At 39.0% G+C, this 16773-nt stretch overlaps 1 protein-coding gene across 4 annotated transcripts in view; it reads left to right on the forward strand.

Annotated features, from left to right (window-relative positions):
• The window catches only part of MACROD2 (mono-ADP ribosylhydrolase 2), an 898754-nt gene that overhangs the window by 186287 nt on the left and 695694 nt on the right, over nt 1-16773 (forward strand). For all 4 annotated transcript variants that reach the window (XM_050893412.1, XM_050893413.1, XM_050893415.1 and 1 more), the window contains exon 4: nt 7183-7212. In XM_050893412.1, the coding sequence (XP_050749369.1) occupies nt 7183-7212 (30 nt within the window). The remainder of the gene's footprint in view (nt 1-7182; nt 7213-16773) is intronic.

Raw genomic sequence — 16773 nt, forward strand, 5'->3', positions numbered from 1 at the left:
TTGAGTTGGTAATGTATTAGAAGAAGGAAAAAAACTTAAAAGTTACGACAGGTATTGTTTCCTTATTGAATTCAGCATGTTGTGAAGGCAATTTCCTTGACAGGATCAACTCCAGAGCACTTACTAGTATGCTGATTTGATTTTTCTTCTTTTCCTTCATCTACCTATGAAAATACCCTTTACAAGCCTGAAATTGGAGATAATTACTACTTTATTTGCAAAGATGGCAAAACTTAGTTTTACCAATTTGTTCTCTATACAGAATTTGTGAGGGGGGAATAGAATAGCACAGGTTGTATGACAAGTAAACCACAAAGCTATTTCATTAGTTCCAGATACAAAACCTGTACTTTTAATTGCACACAGCCTTCTGTTAGATTTTATTTATCTTTAAAGCAGGGCACATTTGTAGTGTGCAGTTTCAGTATCTGGGAAGAAAGTAAGGCAAGGAAAATTCAGTCCCTTTCTTTTGTCTCCCACATCATCTGTTTTGCTAACACAGAGGATGGAAACTTCATAAGCTGAATTGTTTGGACTCATTAGGTCATGCTTCTGGACATCTTGGCTTTTTAGAAAGAGAGCTTTAAGGTGGTACTTTTTACTAACCATAAAATAAGACTGGGTAGACATTCACTTCTATTTACAGGGGTTTTTTATGGGCAGAAGAGGAGGAGATTTCTTAATACATGGAAGCTCAAGTCTTTGAGTGTGTATCGAGAATATGATGTACTCTCGATCACCCATTAAAAGCAAGCAAACCCCAAAACTATTGGGCTAAACTGGGAAGCGTCTTAGGAGCCTTCAGGAGCAGAGCAGGTCGAGGCCAGGCCTTTGGCCGATGCAGGAGCTGCGGCGTGAGGGCCGGGGCGCACAGAGCAGCCAGTCCTCTGCGGGGACTGGCCCACTGCCCTTGCACTCAGAGTGTAGCTGTCTACGTGAGGCTCCAGCTTGTGCGTGAGCCAAAGCATTCAATCCCAGTTTGGCTCTTTGGTGTTAGTCCAGCGGGGCGAAAGCCCTTTGCAGCTGTAGAGAGAAGCAACTTGTCTGTAGAAATCTTCTGCACCGTAGAAAACAGTTATGTAAATTGCTGCTATCCGTATTACGGAGCTGTTTCTGGCATACAATTGCATGCAGGTTATCGTCACACCCTCCATATTGAGTAAGTATCTGAAGGCTGTATTTACAGAAGGCATATAGGTGTCTGAAGATGCTAATAGTGGTGCTTAGTGATGTGCCTAAACGTTTTAAGTCGATCTTATTTTGTAGGCTGGGTGGTTTTCTAATTTCCAGTAGTCTCTGCTTTGCATCATTAGGCACTTACATAACTTTGCAAATCTGGTCCAGTCTGTTATTATAATGTTGTTTTACCTCTCCTGATTGCCGTGGCTTTGTGTGCAAGGAAGTAGTTTGAGTAAAGTTAATTATAGTGGTGACTATACTGTAGTATATTGTGTATGGCTGTATTTTATTTACTATATATACTTCGAAATTACTTCATGATCTTTAAGCCTAAAACTTTTTACTTTAAGGCATCAAAACACATCTTGTGTTAAAAATGGTTGAATGTACAAGGTGCAGTTGTTAGCTCACTCTTCTTTGTTCTCTCTGCTTTCTTGAGAAAAGATCAAACAAAATGCAGTGACAGGTAAGGATGTCTCACAAAACACGTAGAAGAAATGTAGCTTCCCGTTCCATAAATTACTGGTACTCTGCTCACCAGCTGCCTGTTATGATGTTTTATTGATGAATAAAAATGGTGTCTGAGGCAATAGAATGTCTTGCATCTTGTAACACTGCCAGTTGTAAAGATGTCTTCTTGAATAAATTTCACAATTAGAAGGTATTGACAAAAATATTTAATCTTTTTTACATCAAAATAAGCTCAAACATCTGCTGCCAAAGTCAGACAATATCAAATAATCTTTTAAAAGTATATTTTTATTATACTGACAGATGCATGGCTGCATGACATAGATGTCAATTTAAGTTACTAGTGCCATTAATACTTGACAAAGACATGCTCCCAGAAGAATTTATGTTTTTAAAATGTTGTCAGATGAGTATATGCCAACAAAAAGTAACCAGAGTTATTTAGCTACGTTGTTAACAAAGCTAAAAGCGTGTTATCTCCAGAGACATCACAAAAATTGGTATTCACCTCTTGTCTATTTTCTAAATTCCACAGAATTGACAGCAGAAAAAATAATTCTGTGTCTGCAAATGTCTGTTTAAGCAACCCACACATACATCCTTTTTCACTTTTTATACCTTTTGGCTTACAGCGCAGAAACATTTTCAGTTTCATTTGAGGTGAACTTCTTCAGCATTCATTTGCTTTCCACAAAATTTCAAATAATCCTACTTCTTGGCAAGGACACTGCTGTAAAGAGAACATTGAGGAAAATGTTGAGACCTGTGCCAGAGTTTCTGGTCTGCTTATTCAGTCAAAAAAGTGTTGGAAAGCTATGTGACTTAACTAATTAAGAAGGCTGAGATTTAAAACATGTCCAGTTCTTATTTGTCAAATATGCTGGTATATTCATTATTCAAATTTGTACATTTTAGTAACCTGAGATTTCATTGTGGGTATTCCATAATGAGAAACTAAGCTTACTTTAAATTGTTTCCTTGCAGGTCTTTTATTTTTCTTTTCTTTTTTTCCTCTCTCCCCACAGAAGTGTTTTGGAAGGAATTTTGTTTCTTAGAGCACGAGTGGAGTTTTCTGGGTAGACCAGACCAGTGTTCATGGGGTTTGTTTAGTAGCGCTGTCCTGGTGCTGCTACTCTATGTTAAAAAGCATGTCTAGTCCATTGAGGTGCCAAGTCATTTGAAATACTGAATTTCTGGTTGCATCTGGGGTCATAAACATCTCATTAACGGCTAAATCGCTATACTCAGTGATTAGAGACTGATTTTTCTTTTAAGTGTTTGTTGGTTTTTTTTTTTTGAGTGGATTTTTTCTTAGAGATGAGCCTGAACTTTGTAGAAATACTTTTTACTGCTAATGCTTCTAATGTATCTAATAAAAAGAAATCTAGAACTAAAGGGCTGAAAGCCATATTACTACTTCTAGATGTATTTCCATTTGCTCTACTGAGGCAGGCTGTGAAGGTGAGATCTGTCTCTCAAAATGCAGAGTTCAAGACTCCTTTTAAAATAGTGGCGATGCGCAGCATCTCCTGTGCTGTGATTTGTATCATCCTGAAGCCACTATTTAAAATACACCACAGGAACTGGTCCCCAAATATGGCTGGTTTTTATTTATTTATTTATTTATTTATTTATTTTTATTGAAGCCTATGTTACTGGTGCAGGAAAAATATTTAAAAGTAGATGAGCTCTCACCTCTACTGCCTCTTGCGGGCCATCGCCAAGTGAGATGTTTTGGATGGGGCTTTATCAATCTGTGTTATATTTCAGTCTGACAAGGAAGCACGTAGTCTGCTGGCTGCCTGACCACTCTGTGTCATCGCTCCTCTTAGTATAAAAGAGTACATATTAAAATAGTATTTCAAGGTTTGTTTTGTGAGTGGATTTTCAGAATTAATGCCCGGGAATCTATTGTAGACTGTAGTTTGTAAGGGGGAAATTTTAGAAAGGTTGGGCAGGTCGACTTGAAAGGGTAACTTGGAGAATGAAATGAGGTGCAAGAAGTCTTTACCTCACATTTCTTTGGAGCCCCTCTTACGCTTGTTTGTTTTCTTTTACTGTTCTTTGCCTTGGTAACTTGGCAGCAACTCAGTCTTCCTCTTTCCTCCCACCCAAAGTCTCCTATGACTCGAGAATCTTGTGCAGCTCTGGAACAGAGAAATAAGGACAAGAGGTTAGTCAAGATGGATTTCCTAGTTGTCTACAAATGTTGTAAGGTGCTACCTAAGGCCGAGCATGCCCTGAGTTAGGTGGGGGAGTTGTGCATGCGCACAGTGTAGTGGTGCAGCCTGGGGGGCAATTTGGACTGCATCAAGTTTGGAGGTTGAAAGCTCCCAGAGTCCCACCACTGGTTGCTCATACCCACCCGTAGTGGAACCTCTACAGCAGGAGCCCCTTTCAAGGCGTTTTGCAAGACTTGATCATTTGGGAGCACTGATGGATAAAATGCAGCTGTAGATTAACACTGAGGGACTGAGAAGAGAGGCCATGCTTGCTCCAACATAATGTGATGTGATTACAGCCATGGGGCTGTGCTGACCTCCTCTCTGAATCCAAGTGAAAAGTATTCGTTAGGTGCTAAGTGACAAGTTACTTCTTTAATGGTAAGGCTTTCCCAAAGATGGAAAAGATGGAAAGAGAGGTGTATTTTATTGAACCTTTCAGGTACGGTCTGAGAAATCTGAAAATGAAAGTTCTTGCTTTTTGAGTGACACATTATCTTTCTGGAAAAGATATTATGAATATAATTCACTCATGTTCTTTCCTGGCATCATAGGAAAATTGTTTGATTTTCCTTCTAGTATGCAAGCATAATTCTTTAAAAAAAAAAAGTGCCTATGAATTATTACTGCAATTTCAACAGCTGTAGTAGATGCATTGCAGCCAAAAATCTATTTGAACTGTTTTTGCTGTTTCTATAGAGGTGTGTGATGCTGACTTATAGTATATGTTATTAACAAGTTTTAGAAAGCATTGGAAAGATGAACATTGTCAGGAAAACTTAATGAGAGAAACATAATTCTCTGAGAAGCCATTGAATGAGAGTTTGCAATGGGGATGTTGGCTGGGTATCAGAAGAAACTTTTTTAGCAGTGGAAACTTTGATTACAGTGAGGTATAACAGGTCTTAGCTGTGTCTCTCAAGTCTCTCAAACGTAATAACTGAAATCTTAGAATTTGACTCATTCAAGAACTAGAATGGGAATTGTAGGTGTATTCTACAGTGCCAAAAAGAATAAGCTTGAATAGCAGACTCATGGCAGTAGATGACACTTCGCTACTTTTATTTTCTTCTGATATGAAGTATGCTGATTTTTATCTCAGATAAACTCATTTTACTGCAGGGAAGGTGATGTTACCTGTTACAGGAGGCCTTTGGAAGCTGCTATAAAAATATGTGGGGCTGGTTTTAATTTGTGTCTTTCTTTAATAGTGAATTTTAGTGAGGGGAAGAGCTGCTAAACATAGAAAGATTGAAGTTCAGTGGCACTCTTTGCAATATGTCTGTACACATTTATTATTACTGTCATTATATCTTTTTCAAAGGCAATTTATGTATGGCAATATTTGTTCCCTGCTAGCACTTTATAGAGGATAGCTAAGAGTCTAAAGCAGTCTTGTTACACTATGTAAAAGCAAAGTAACTGTGACAGTGATGTCCGAGCAACGCAGTTGATTTATGGGATGTAGATCCATGAAAGTTAAGGATCTTGAGCTAATATAACAGTATGTGACAGCCAAAAGGGAGGATTTGCACTGTCTTCTCCAAACTATGTTGCCCCATCTTCTCTTTCCTAGCCACACCGTCCCGCCACTTGTATATCTCTCCATGAGCCAGTTCACCTCAGTGATGTGTCAGAAATCGGAACCAAAAGGAATAGTGGATTGTTTTCAGCTGGTTTACTGAGTTGCATCTGAAGGAAGAATCCAGACAGCAAAAAGGAAGTCAGGCACTTCTTTGAAAATGGCTACAAATGGCTCTGTTTTAGAAACAAAGATTATTTGCCCCATTTTCCTCCATCTAATCTTGCAGAGTGTTAGAACCAGACTTGGATCAGAAAGATGCAAGAGAACATCCCTCTAGGTCTTGGTCTCAACAATTCACTCACTCAGTGAGTGTAGGAGCAACTAGTCCTAGGATGGATAACTGTCCCTGTAGTTTGCAGTTTATTTTGATTTGATTTTGTCAGCTATGCTGGATACAAAGCTGCATATTTATTTCTTTAAAGAGCATTGCATTTTGAATAATCTAGAGCTACTTCTTGAGTCACTGTAAGATAATAGTATTAATGGTATATGTTGCTTTTAAAATTAGAGATCTTGGGTATGCTACTTTGATGGAAAATCTAGCTTTTCGATGAAGACAGTTTCATTGCAGTGTCAGGGAAAGCTGGCTGCAAATGGCTGAGCTGAAAGTGGATGTTAAGTCAAAGATGTTTGTACAATATCTGAAAAAGAAATGAGGAAGACAAAGGTAACTCGATTTTTTCGTAAACGTCTCAAGAAAGTGGTGGAAAAAAACAACAACAGGGAATCTACTGTTTACAGTCTTCTATTTAGGAAGCAGAAGGAAATCATAGAAGCAATGAGGTATAACAGTAGAACGTTTGGATACTGGAAAATATGTAGTTTATTCTGTGTATCTTGCCCTCTACCCTTGTCCTGGAGCAGGAAGTGGTTACATGTCTTGCTTCTCCTTTACTCATCAGCGAGCAATAAGAAATACCTGGGTCCATCCCTTATACTCTTGCTTTTATACTGTGTTTTATCTATATTACGATATGACAGGGATTTGTTTCCCACACATCTAAAGGGTGAGTACTTTACTCAAGGCAGGCTTAGAAGCCTAGGCTTGCTTTCTGTTTTTGCCTAGGCTGTGAAAGGAAAATGTTTGGCATGGCTCCAGTTGTGCTAGCTTAATTTGAAGGACCATCTTGTATCACCATGCTCTGAAAATTGCTTTCCATAAGTGATTTATCCATTTCTGGCATGGGTAGCTGGTTGGTTACAGTACAGAGGCAATTAAGCATACTGAGTGAAATCCCAACTTAATTGCATACAATGGTAAAACACCCTTTGATATCAATGGGGCCAAGGTTTCTCATCATCCTCCTCAAAGGTTCCATGTCACAGAAAACAAGGAGAGCTATTCAAAAGTTGCATCAAAGTCTATTTAAGTTTCTCTAAAATGAAAGACTTTTACTTCATTTGGTAATCAAAAGGAATGTGGTTTATAGAATTATAAATTCAAGATTGTAATTTCATAAGCTATTCAACACATTAGCTTTAATAATTGTATTACTGTTTTATTTATTAGCTTATATGTTCAAAGATATTGCAAAATAGTGCAAAGGTAAAGACTGTGATTGCAATTTGCATAAATTATTGTTTTTGCAATAAATGTTTTTGGGTAAGTGAAGAGTAGCAAAGTTACTGAAATAATGGAAAATCTCTTGTGAAACATCTTCTGTTTTGGTTCCATCTATATTTAGGAAGCTCAATGCTAACGAGTCTCCTTTGTTCTTTTTGCAGCTAATTCGAGCCTTCTTGGAGGTGGAGGAGGTGAGTCTTTGCTTAATGCTGTATTTATTCTTGAGTAAGTGAAATATATACTGAACAAATGTAGTATTTAGTTGGTTATAAAACAATATGTGATAAGTTCAAAAGATGGAAATGTAAAATTATTAGATGGGAAAACTCACCAGAGTCGATAACGTTTCATATCATCAAGAGGCAGGGTTTGTGACTGCTGTTGAATCCAGTTTCCCCTCTGGATTAGAATAGGGCTGACCTGTATATGAGGCTGACTGAAACATAAAGGAACTGAACTGACTTATGTTATGTTGTGTTTAAGTATTTAGGATTTTTAATTTACTTCAAGGGAACCTTGAATGCATGTTAAATAAACAGTTTTAAAAGAAATGCTAAATAATTAAACACAGTAAAAAGTCATTTTAGTAAATTAATAAGGCTTTATCTTTGTACTTTTTTTTTAACTCAGTTGCTTACTCCATTCTGTTTGGCAGAGTACTCAAGCAGATTTCAATACAAATCTTTGGTGCATGTAAGAGATGCTACCAATGTGTCTACTAGTAAGACAGAGATGCTCAAGCACATATAGTGTGTATTGTTTCCAAATATGTGGATGCTGTTTTATTTTAGTAGATCGATGCTATTTTGCTTTTTGTAATACTGTAGTACCATAGCCATAAAAGCTTACATGAGTGATAACAATTCAGGGGAAAAAAAAAAAACCCATGAAGAGCTTGATCTCGGTTTTCTGTGACTTCCCCTGCCTCCCAGAGGGAAGTAAAAGAGCTCAGTTCTGGAAATTTCACAGTGCAGGAGTGGTACAGGCAGCGACTAATCTTCCTTCCTGGCTGGAGTTAAAAGGACTTGATGATCAGAGCTTACATATGCAAGGGTAAAGGAAAGGACTCTATAAAAAGACAGAAGATCGCTGTTGCTTGTGAGGCTTGAGGATAAGTCATCAAAACTTTTGTTTTAACAGCCTTAACTGAACAGGCCTCCCTTATTTGTAGACCACGAAAAGGTGCTTGACAACTGCACCCGGCCGTCTAAATAAAACCGTTCATGTTTCTCAGCTGTGTGTCTGGACAAGTACAGGGAAGCCTTACCTGGTAGTCCTGTTGGATTAATCTGTTTCTTTTGTTTCAAGTTAGTTGTTTGCAGTATACCAAATTTTTCTTTGTTTAAAAGATAACCCTTTAAAAGGTAACCCTTTACTAGCCATTCATGTTCCTGCGGAGCCGTTCGCGTACCTCCTTTCCAGCACTTGCTCCCAGCTGGTAACGTCCAAAAAAAAAAAAAAACCAAAACCAATGCAAATGTTCAAATTCCAGTCAGGTTCCCAGAGCACTGCTGCTGCTGAAAGGATTTGGCTATTGACTTTCCATGGTATTTATTCAGCTGGACCCTACTTCAAAAGTTGATGTCCGTTCAGCATGGCACTAGATAACGTGGCTCTCCCTCCATGGCAGATGGGGTGAGCCCACGCCACGGGTCAAGTTGGAATTTTTCCTGTATTTTATGTGTTAAAAGTGGGGGAGTTTCAATCAAGTTAATTTATTGGCCATTAAAAACATCTCCCCCCGCCCTCCCTCCACTTCCTGGTCTCCTGCCCCTCAGGGCAGGCTGAGGTGATGGCAGCACACAAGGCTGGGTCAGTGTGCTGCTGCACCTTCTTCTGCATCTCCCCTCTCTCCTCCTGCCCTGGAGTCCTTTTGGGCTTTTTACCACCATTTCTTAAATAAGTTTCCTCAGCAGCAGCGGGAAGCTCCTGTGGCAGGTTGAGTTTTGCTGCACGGTGGGTCCGTTGGGGAGCTGGCTGTGACTGGCTGCGGGCAGCACAGGGCAGCCCCAATGCCCTCCCACAGAAGACGCCTCCCTGCAGCACTCCGTGGCCAAAACCCCGCGAAACACAGTCCCATATTGTTTAATCTCCGCTGGAAGGATAACAACATACCCCCTTGCTTGCGATGCAGGTTGAATACCAAATTTGACTATTTTATGGCTTAGTGTTTGACTGCTGATGGTTGAGGGGCTGCGTTTGTGCTCTGGAGGTGCTGTGAGCCACCCTTGGGTAGGGTGGCCGACGTGTCCTCAGAGTGCACTTGCTTAGGTTTTCCAAGTCTTTTGAGGAAGAATCCTGAGAATTTAATTGCCAAAGTACTCCCAAGTTTGAGCAGCCGCCGTGGAGTGTCTGTGGCTCCGTCCTTGGGCATATGCGTTGGCCATGCCCTTTCGGAGAAGGGAAGGGTGCACGGGGTCTGCAGGCTGGAGCTTGCTCAGGGGAGCACAAGATGGAGGCAGCCCTGGCTGGCCCACCTGCCTGCCACAGGCAGATGAAGCCTGGAGCCCCTACCTCTTGGAAAAATTACTTGTTACTGGCAACGCGCATTTCTCTGTAGAAGGGATCATTTTGTTTCCAGTTGAATGATTTTAAATTCTAGATATATTTTTTCCTTTTTCCAGAAGGAAGTGGCGGCAGCACTCCACATGAAATATTGCTAGTGAATTATTAAAACTTTATTATATACGTAAACACCAAAGCCTTCTTTTGATTGCAGAAGCTGAATATTTATGATAATGCATAATACCAGTGTAGTTTCTCCAATAACGGGATTCAGATCTCTTCAGTAACGCTCATTAATTTAATCTCTCTGTCACTGCTGGGGGTATGAATACGTATCTTAGTTTTACAGAAAATGAAAACCAGAAATTTCCGCTTGTCCAAGCTAGTGCAACAGGTTTTGTGATTTTGAGCTGCTTCTGAGCTGTTCTGTGTTTTGAAATCTTTCCAGAATTGAACACAAATTAGTTGGAAATAGTTATTTGAATACCCTGATCTAGTGTTTGCGAATTACGCAATATGTATGTTAAAACCATCTTCTGGAGGAGAACTGTTGAGGAAACCAACAGGTGACGTTGTCGGTAACCATAGTGCACTTGGTTGTAAGTTCAGGTCCTGGTGGTTTTGGGTGGCTGCTTATCATCCCTGCGTCACCTCGGAGCCACGTCAGGGCATCCATGTACTTTGGTTTCCCAGAGCCAGAGTAATGATTTGTTCTTGCATTCCCCATTTAAATGCTGTCTATTCATTTTCATGACCATTTGGAATGAAGAGATAAAAGCACAAAAGATACCAGAAACAATTTTTCACAGAACTATTTAATCATAAAATCGAGAAACCCACAATAGTCTTAGAAGAATCTTTAGTTAAATATAGATGTTGAAGGTTTCTTTCTGCTTTTCAAATAACTCTGAAGTTTCCAGGATTTCATTATGAGTTTGGTGAGTGAGCCTCTTTTCTTTTTCATTCTTTACTGGTTTTAATAATTGATTTTTAATTAGGAGGCATATTTCGCTTTCAGGTCTAGATTTATCACACATTCAGCATCTCACTGCTCCTATTAACTTGCAGAGAGCATTATGACTTATTTGTGCATCGTGTATTATTTGTCCCATTATGTTCAACAGCGCAAAGGTGAAAATTATGAAGAAAATTATCTGCATTTGGAAGGAATGAGGAAAAACCATTTGATATTTTGAGAAAAAATGACCCCTTTTAAAAACGTATCATGAAGTTTTGGCTGTTGAGAAATCTAACTGCCCTATTTTGCATGGCAATTTTTTTCTTTACATTCTTTTACAGCTGTGTCAAGGAATGAAAGTATGTGATTTCATGCACTTTGTTAAAGCAAAGTGAGCAAGAGGTGAGATTTCTTCTCCCCCTTACGGTTTTGGATAGCCTGTGGAGTTTTGGGGGGTTTTGTGCCCCACTGTCCCCACCTCGTTTTCAGTTATTTTCCTTGGGGTTCGTTTTTCCTTTACTTCATTTGCTGACTGTAATCAAGTTCTTGTTGCATGCTGATTTCTGGATTGCTTTGCTTTCTTTGACCTGAAATTGAGGGTATATTTAAAATAGCAAGCTAGGGATTTTTTTTTTTCCCCTCATAAGATTTTGTTGCCTGTGCTAGGGTTGGGGAAGGAGACATTGTTGTTTAGTGTGTCCTGTTACGAACATAACTTTTGTCAGCTCTGTACCTGAAAATGGTAATTTTGTCTTTAAAAACTCTGAGAGGAGACAGGTTATATTCCCAGTCTTTTGGAAGCATTGTTTGGACCCAGTTTAAGTTGGTTGTCCCAAAAGATCTGTCTGCTTTTCTGTTTCTCTCCATCTCTCCGTCTCTCTCTCTTTTGGCCTGTGTAACTAGGTCTTTTCTAGGGCTTTTGCTGGCATGGAAAAAATTAATTTCTGTATAGCCGTAAGTATGTTAGCATAACTTAAATGTACACCAGACCTACCTCTCCAGTCTGCCAAGATACGGTTTGTAGGCATGTCATTTTAAGCAACTGTTACGGCATGGGGAACTTGTATTGTGTTCATGATCACAGTAGGGAACTGGGTTTCTCTGTACATTACTGGGTAGACTCCATTTTGCAAGTGGGATTTGCTTGCCTTCTTTGTTCGCCTTTATATCTGTGTTAGATTATAATAGTGGCAAAAAAAGTGTTTTCTCCTGCTAGAAAGAAATCACCACAGGCTGACTTCTATCCTGGAAAACGGGTTTATCAGGAGGGAAATGAGCTATTCAATGGCTGGAGTCTTTTGCTGAGCCGGAGCACAAAATCACATGATGCAGGAGAGAGACTTTGTGCGAGGGTCAGTATGCCGCTTCAAAATGCGAGCAGCTACGCTCGCCGATGTGCAAGCGTCTAGTGCCATGTCAGCCCAGTGGGCTCTCCGAGATACAGGCATGGATCTGGCAGATAGGACACAGGGTTGGGTGGGGTTGAATGTCACTTTGTCTGGGACAGCTGAAGTACCACTAGGTACCAGTAGTTCAGCCTCTGGGTTGTGCCACTTGGGTCCAAATTGATGGTGGAGTTGTTCGTCTGCGAACATGGGTGTAGCAGGTCTGTAGCACAACCGTCATGGCTGCTGCTAATGCTATAGAAATAGAGGATAACTGCTGGTAGGGTGCTGCTACCAAGTCCCTGGTGTTTGCCAGCCAGCCTGTCTATTTGTCAATTAATTGCAGGCTAATGAGTTCAAAAAGCCAGTGATTATCCAGTCAGTAGTGGCAGGAAGGAACAGCTGACACAAGTATCTTTTCTTGACATCCCTCCCCTTGGCCAGGGATAAAGTTTTTGTTCTCACAGCTGTGACTTAGGTACACTACTAAGCATTTCCAGCCACCTTCTGATAGTTAAATCTCTACCCAAAAAAGGAGGTTTTTCACTGTCTGAATAGTAACTTGACAGCAACTTACATGGCAAATGAATATACGTGACCCTGAGAAGTGAAAGTTGTACAAGAGAAAATTGGAGGCAGGAATGAGACAACTTGCAAAGCACCCCATAGCAATGTAAAAGGAGAATACTTTAAATATTAGACTGGCCCTATGCTAGCCCATTCAGAATGTGTAACAGGAAGAAGACAAGCCTGTTTTATCCTCAACCAGGATGAGATGCTCTCTGTTCTGGATTTCACAGGGCTTGGGCTTGATATTTACATAATTTAAATGCAAGTGAAGCAAGGGTTTAAATCCAAAGTTCAAATTTGTGCATGACGTATGCATAACATGAATGCATCCCTTGAGAGGAGAAGAAAGAGTTTGGGAAAGGAGCACTGACAGGATTCTTTCATCAAGAAAATAAGCATTATTATTTTGTATTTTTTTATGTCAGTCTGTTGGCATTTTCTTGTATCATGTCAAATACGTTTGTCAGATTGGGGTGTGCTTGCAACAAATGGCTTCATGGAACAAATGTGCTTCATCTAGGATTTCAGCTAGCTTCAAAAGCTTTCAGTTGCTTTGTACACTGCGTCATCATATCTTAGGTATTTAGATAATAGCTATGAAGGTACAAAGATTTTCCTAGCAAATAATAATCATGTAGACAAACTGATAATTTAAGGCAAATGGCCGTTTGCCTTTGTTGCTAATTAATCCCTTTCTGCTGGAAGATTGCTGCTGCAATTCTGTAGGGTTGTTAAAGTGTTTTATCTCTTTTTACTATTTGCATGCTGTTCTTTTTCATCTCTGTAAATAGAGTGGGTTTGAGAAGGCTGTATCCACCAGTTCCCCCACTGTGACAGTACCTCAGCCAATTAAAATTTTAATATTTATGCATTTATGTATTTCTTTCTGTACAGCTGTAATACTAGTTCCATTGGTAGCCCAGTAGCTCAGGGTAGACTGTAACCCTTTCAAGGTGTTTGGTTCAGCCCAAAATCTTGTTATTATTTATGAGCTTTTTGTTGCATCAGATCAAAGCAAATAGATTTCTCTGTAATTTAACTGCTTTTATAGAATTTATTCAAACTTCCTATGTAAGCAAAGTCTTTCTTTACAGGTCAGTTATTCTTGAAATGTTTTTTCTTTCTTTCTTCAATCTGTGGATGTATGTTTGCTTTTTGCCTTCTGTTATTGCAATGGATATTTCCATGTGAGTTTTAGTTCAGCTTTAATTAAAATGAGTGGGGTTTCTCATTTGGTAGTGCATCTAGAGATGTAATGATAGCTCTATAAATAAATAAGCATAGTTTATTTCAAAGGACCCTTAACCCAAACTGCCATGATTGTATTTAACATGAGTGCTCTACTCTAGTTTCCTTTTTTGTTGTTGTTGTTTTTGTTTGAATATGATCTATATTTTGCTCTTTGGCTATATAGGGTGCTAACTTCCTTTCTGTAGTCATTTTATACATTCTTATATTTATGGGTAATAATCATAAACAGGAAGTCTCTGGATTGATTTTAAGTATTTCTTAGTTGTTGCCTAATTGTATCCTGTTAATTACACTTTCCCAGCAGTTACTTAAAAAAAAATAAATTATCTTTTGCTATTTACAGGAACTGATACAGGTATGTGATCAGGTGTTAAGTTTCAAATGTGTACGTATAGTTGTTGATGCACATAAACGACTTTGCCTAACAATGACTTTTTTAAAATATATGTTCAGCCTGTGATGATTCTTTAAAGCGGTGCTCCTATTCCAGCCAGTGGTATAGGAACATGACTGTATGTTTCAGTCACGAAAATATTCTAAAATTTAGTGTGTCCAGGCATACTTACTCACTGCTGTCCTCAGCCTTTTAATATTGCTGCTGTGTTGACTTAATTAGGCATTAGAAGGTGATGTTTTATTTTTCACTCATCAGTTACTGAGTGGTGAGTCCACAAAGCTCTAAGCTCCCATTTAATTGTGAGGCCTTTTTCTTACTCAGATAGACTGTCACACTGACTTTCCTTGTTTTGTTTAATTCTGTTATGAGGTAATTACAGTGTTATGTACCCACAACTAAAAAATGAACATAAACACTTTCTGCCATATATATATATGGCTTTCATATATACATACTTATGTATATGCGTGTCACTAATATATGGTTGTGACTGAATCTTGCAGTCATTTCAGAAAGTCAGACTTAGTGTGTGTGGGCACACACATGCGCATGTGCATAAATAAAAATATGGCATTAATTTTGTTAGACTGGGAAAGACGTTTAGTTCATGGTCATTGAAAATTTAAGGTGCTCTTGATAAAAATCCAAGCTGAAAAGGCAGGCAGTTATGTAAGGAATGTATTCCTTTCTTTTTTCCGTTTTGTTTCATGTTATGGGACAGAGCTGCAAATCAGGATGAGAGATCACAAACCTTCCCTAATCCACAGATATCACATGATGTATAAGGCAATTCACGGTATGTTTGTTACGTGAATTGGACACGCGCTCTAAAAATGTTAAACGCTTTTTCCATGTATAGACAAATACATATATGTCTCGCATGTACGTCTTGTATGCAGAAAATACAATTTTTTTTTCATTTACCAAGCTGCTGCTCAAGCATCTTAGGATACTTCTGTTGAGGTATCAACTACCCCCTGTAGTTGAAGGTGAAGAGCACAGCTCCCAGGGTGAAAATAGACTCTGGGAGCGCAGGAAGCGACGTGTGTGGCTGTGTGCTACAATGAGAATATAGTAAGTCAGACATTCAAGTGTATATATGTGCCAGTCTACAGAAGACGTTTTTTAAAATTAAGCATTCAGTTGGTTTCCTTAAAGAAAAATCTGTAAATTGGGACACCTGTCAAAGTTGCTCAGTTTCATGCCTAGCAATGTCGACAGTGTCCCTTTTGCTGAGGTAAGAATGAAGCGAGTGCTGCAGTAAAGACATGTTTTGTTAGGCTCAAACAGGGGTGGTGGTGTTTTTAAATCTGTTTTTCACATTTAAGGTCTACAGCTATTTTCCTGGTCCTGTAACAGAAGTACTGACTATTCAGTAGGAGGAAAATGTGAAATGCAATTTAAAACATTTAAAAAGCACACTTATTTATTTTTACAGCTGATAATAAAAGAAGTAGAACAAATGAAATAAAGGAGTGATGGAGGTGCTTGACTTGTAGACATAGAGGCACTTTAGAATATCAGCCCATTTGCTGAAGCTTTCACGCTGGTATGCCTAAATACAAAACAAAGACGTTAATCAGTAGAGAGTTCCTTAAAAGTATCTCCAAGCCACAAGCTCATTACTTTATACATCAAATGTGTATACAGATGTGAGCAGCAAGGCATGGAAAAATGGCATAGAAAAATGGCAACAACTATTTGCTGATCCTTGTTGGTTATTCTTTTTAAAATGTGTGCATGTCCAATAAAATGAAAATACAGACATTGCATGGCACTAGCACCTCCCCAGAAGGAGGGAGAAGATAGCTGTAACTATGTCTGCTGGTGTACTCGGGCAAGAAAACTGGCATTCCTCAAAGGTCAGAGATTGGAGGTTGTCATCATCCTTAATGCCCCACCTCCCGTAATGGAAAGAATTTACAATAGTTTCTTCTTTTTGTTTCTAATGAAAGCAATTACTTCTTAGTCACTATATTTTCAAAGAAAATCTGAAATAAAACCTAGGATTAAACTATAGAGGCAAGCAAAAACCAAGTATTGAAATTACTGATACTATAGAAAGAGTTTACAACTCTCCTCTTGCCACATAGAATGAAGGATTATGAAATCAGGTCTGCGTTCACCTCTCACCTTCTATTTCAAGTGTTCTGCTCTTTCCACAGAGCTTCACTACTCATTTATGAGTCGCTCTTTGCTGATCACATTTTTCCAAAGTTCCTTTGTTCTGTGCAAAACGCTTACAGATTATAACATGCAGCTTTTCAAAAACCCAGAAAACCTCCAGTGGAGTAGCTGGCAAGGTGGTTGAGTCTTGGAAAGATCTGTCCTTCTTTGTTTTCTGTGTGCCTATCTCCCTTCCAGTTTTGAGAACCCTCTATCAAACAGATAGTATAAAGTCTAATGAACTTTTAGCATAATAAAAAAAAAATGAAATATGGTGATTGCTAACAAAGGATTGAAACTCTTATATAGGTGGAACTGATTTTTAAGAGACATTAGTGGAAAACCTGCATGTACAAGTCTGTCTCTGCAGTTGCTCATCTTTTCTAACTGATAATATTGGATGGTAATGCAGCTTCCAGTTGCTAATTTTCATTCTAATGCCATACGGCAAGCTACAAAGTAGACAGCTCCTATGATTTAAGAAGCAAATAAAAAAGCTCCCCGCCCTTTCTAGGGCTTC

Source organism: Gymnogyps californianus, chromosome 3 (assembly GCF_018139145.2).
Source record: "Gymnogyps californianus isolate 813 chromosome 3, ASM1813914v2, whole genome shotgun sequence".
Taxonomy (NCBI): domain Eukaryota; kingdom Metazoa; phylum Chordata; class Aves; order Accipitriformes; family Cathartidae; genus Gymnogyps; species Gymnogyps californianus.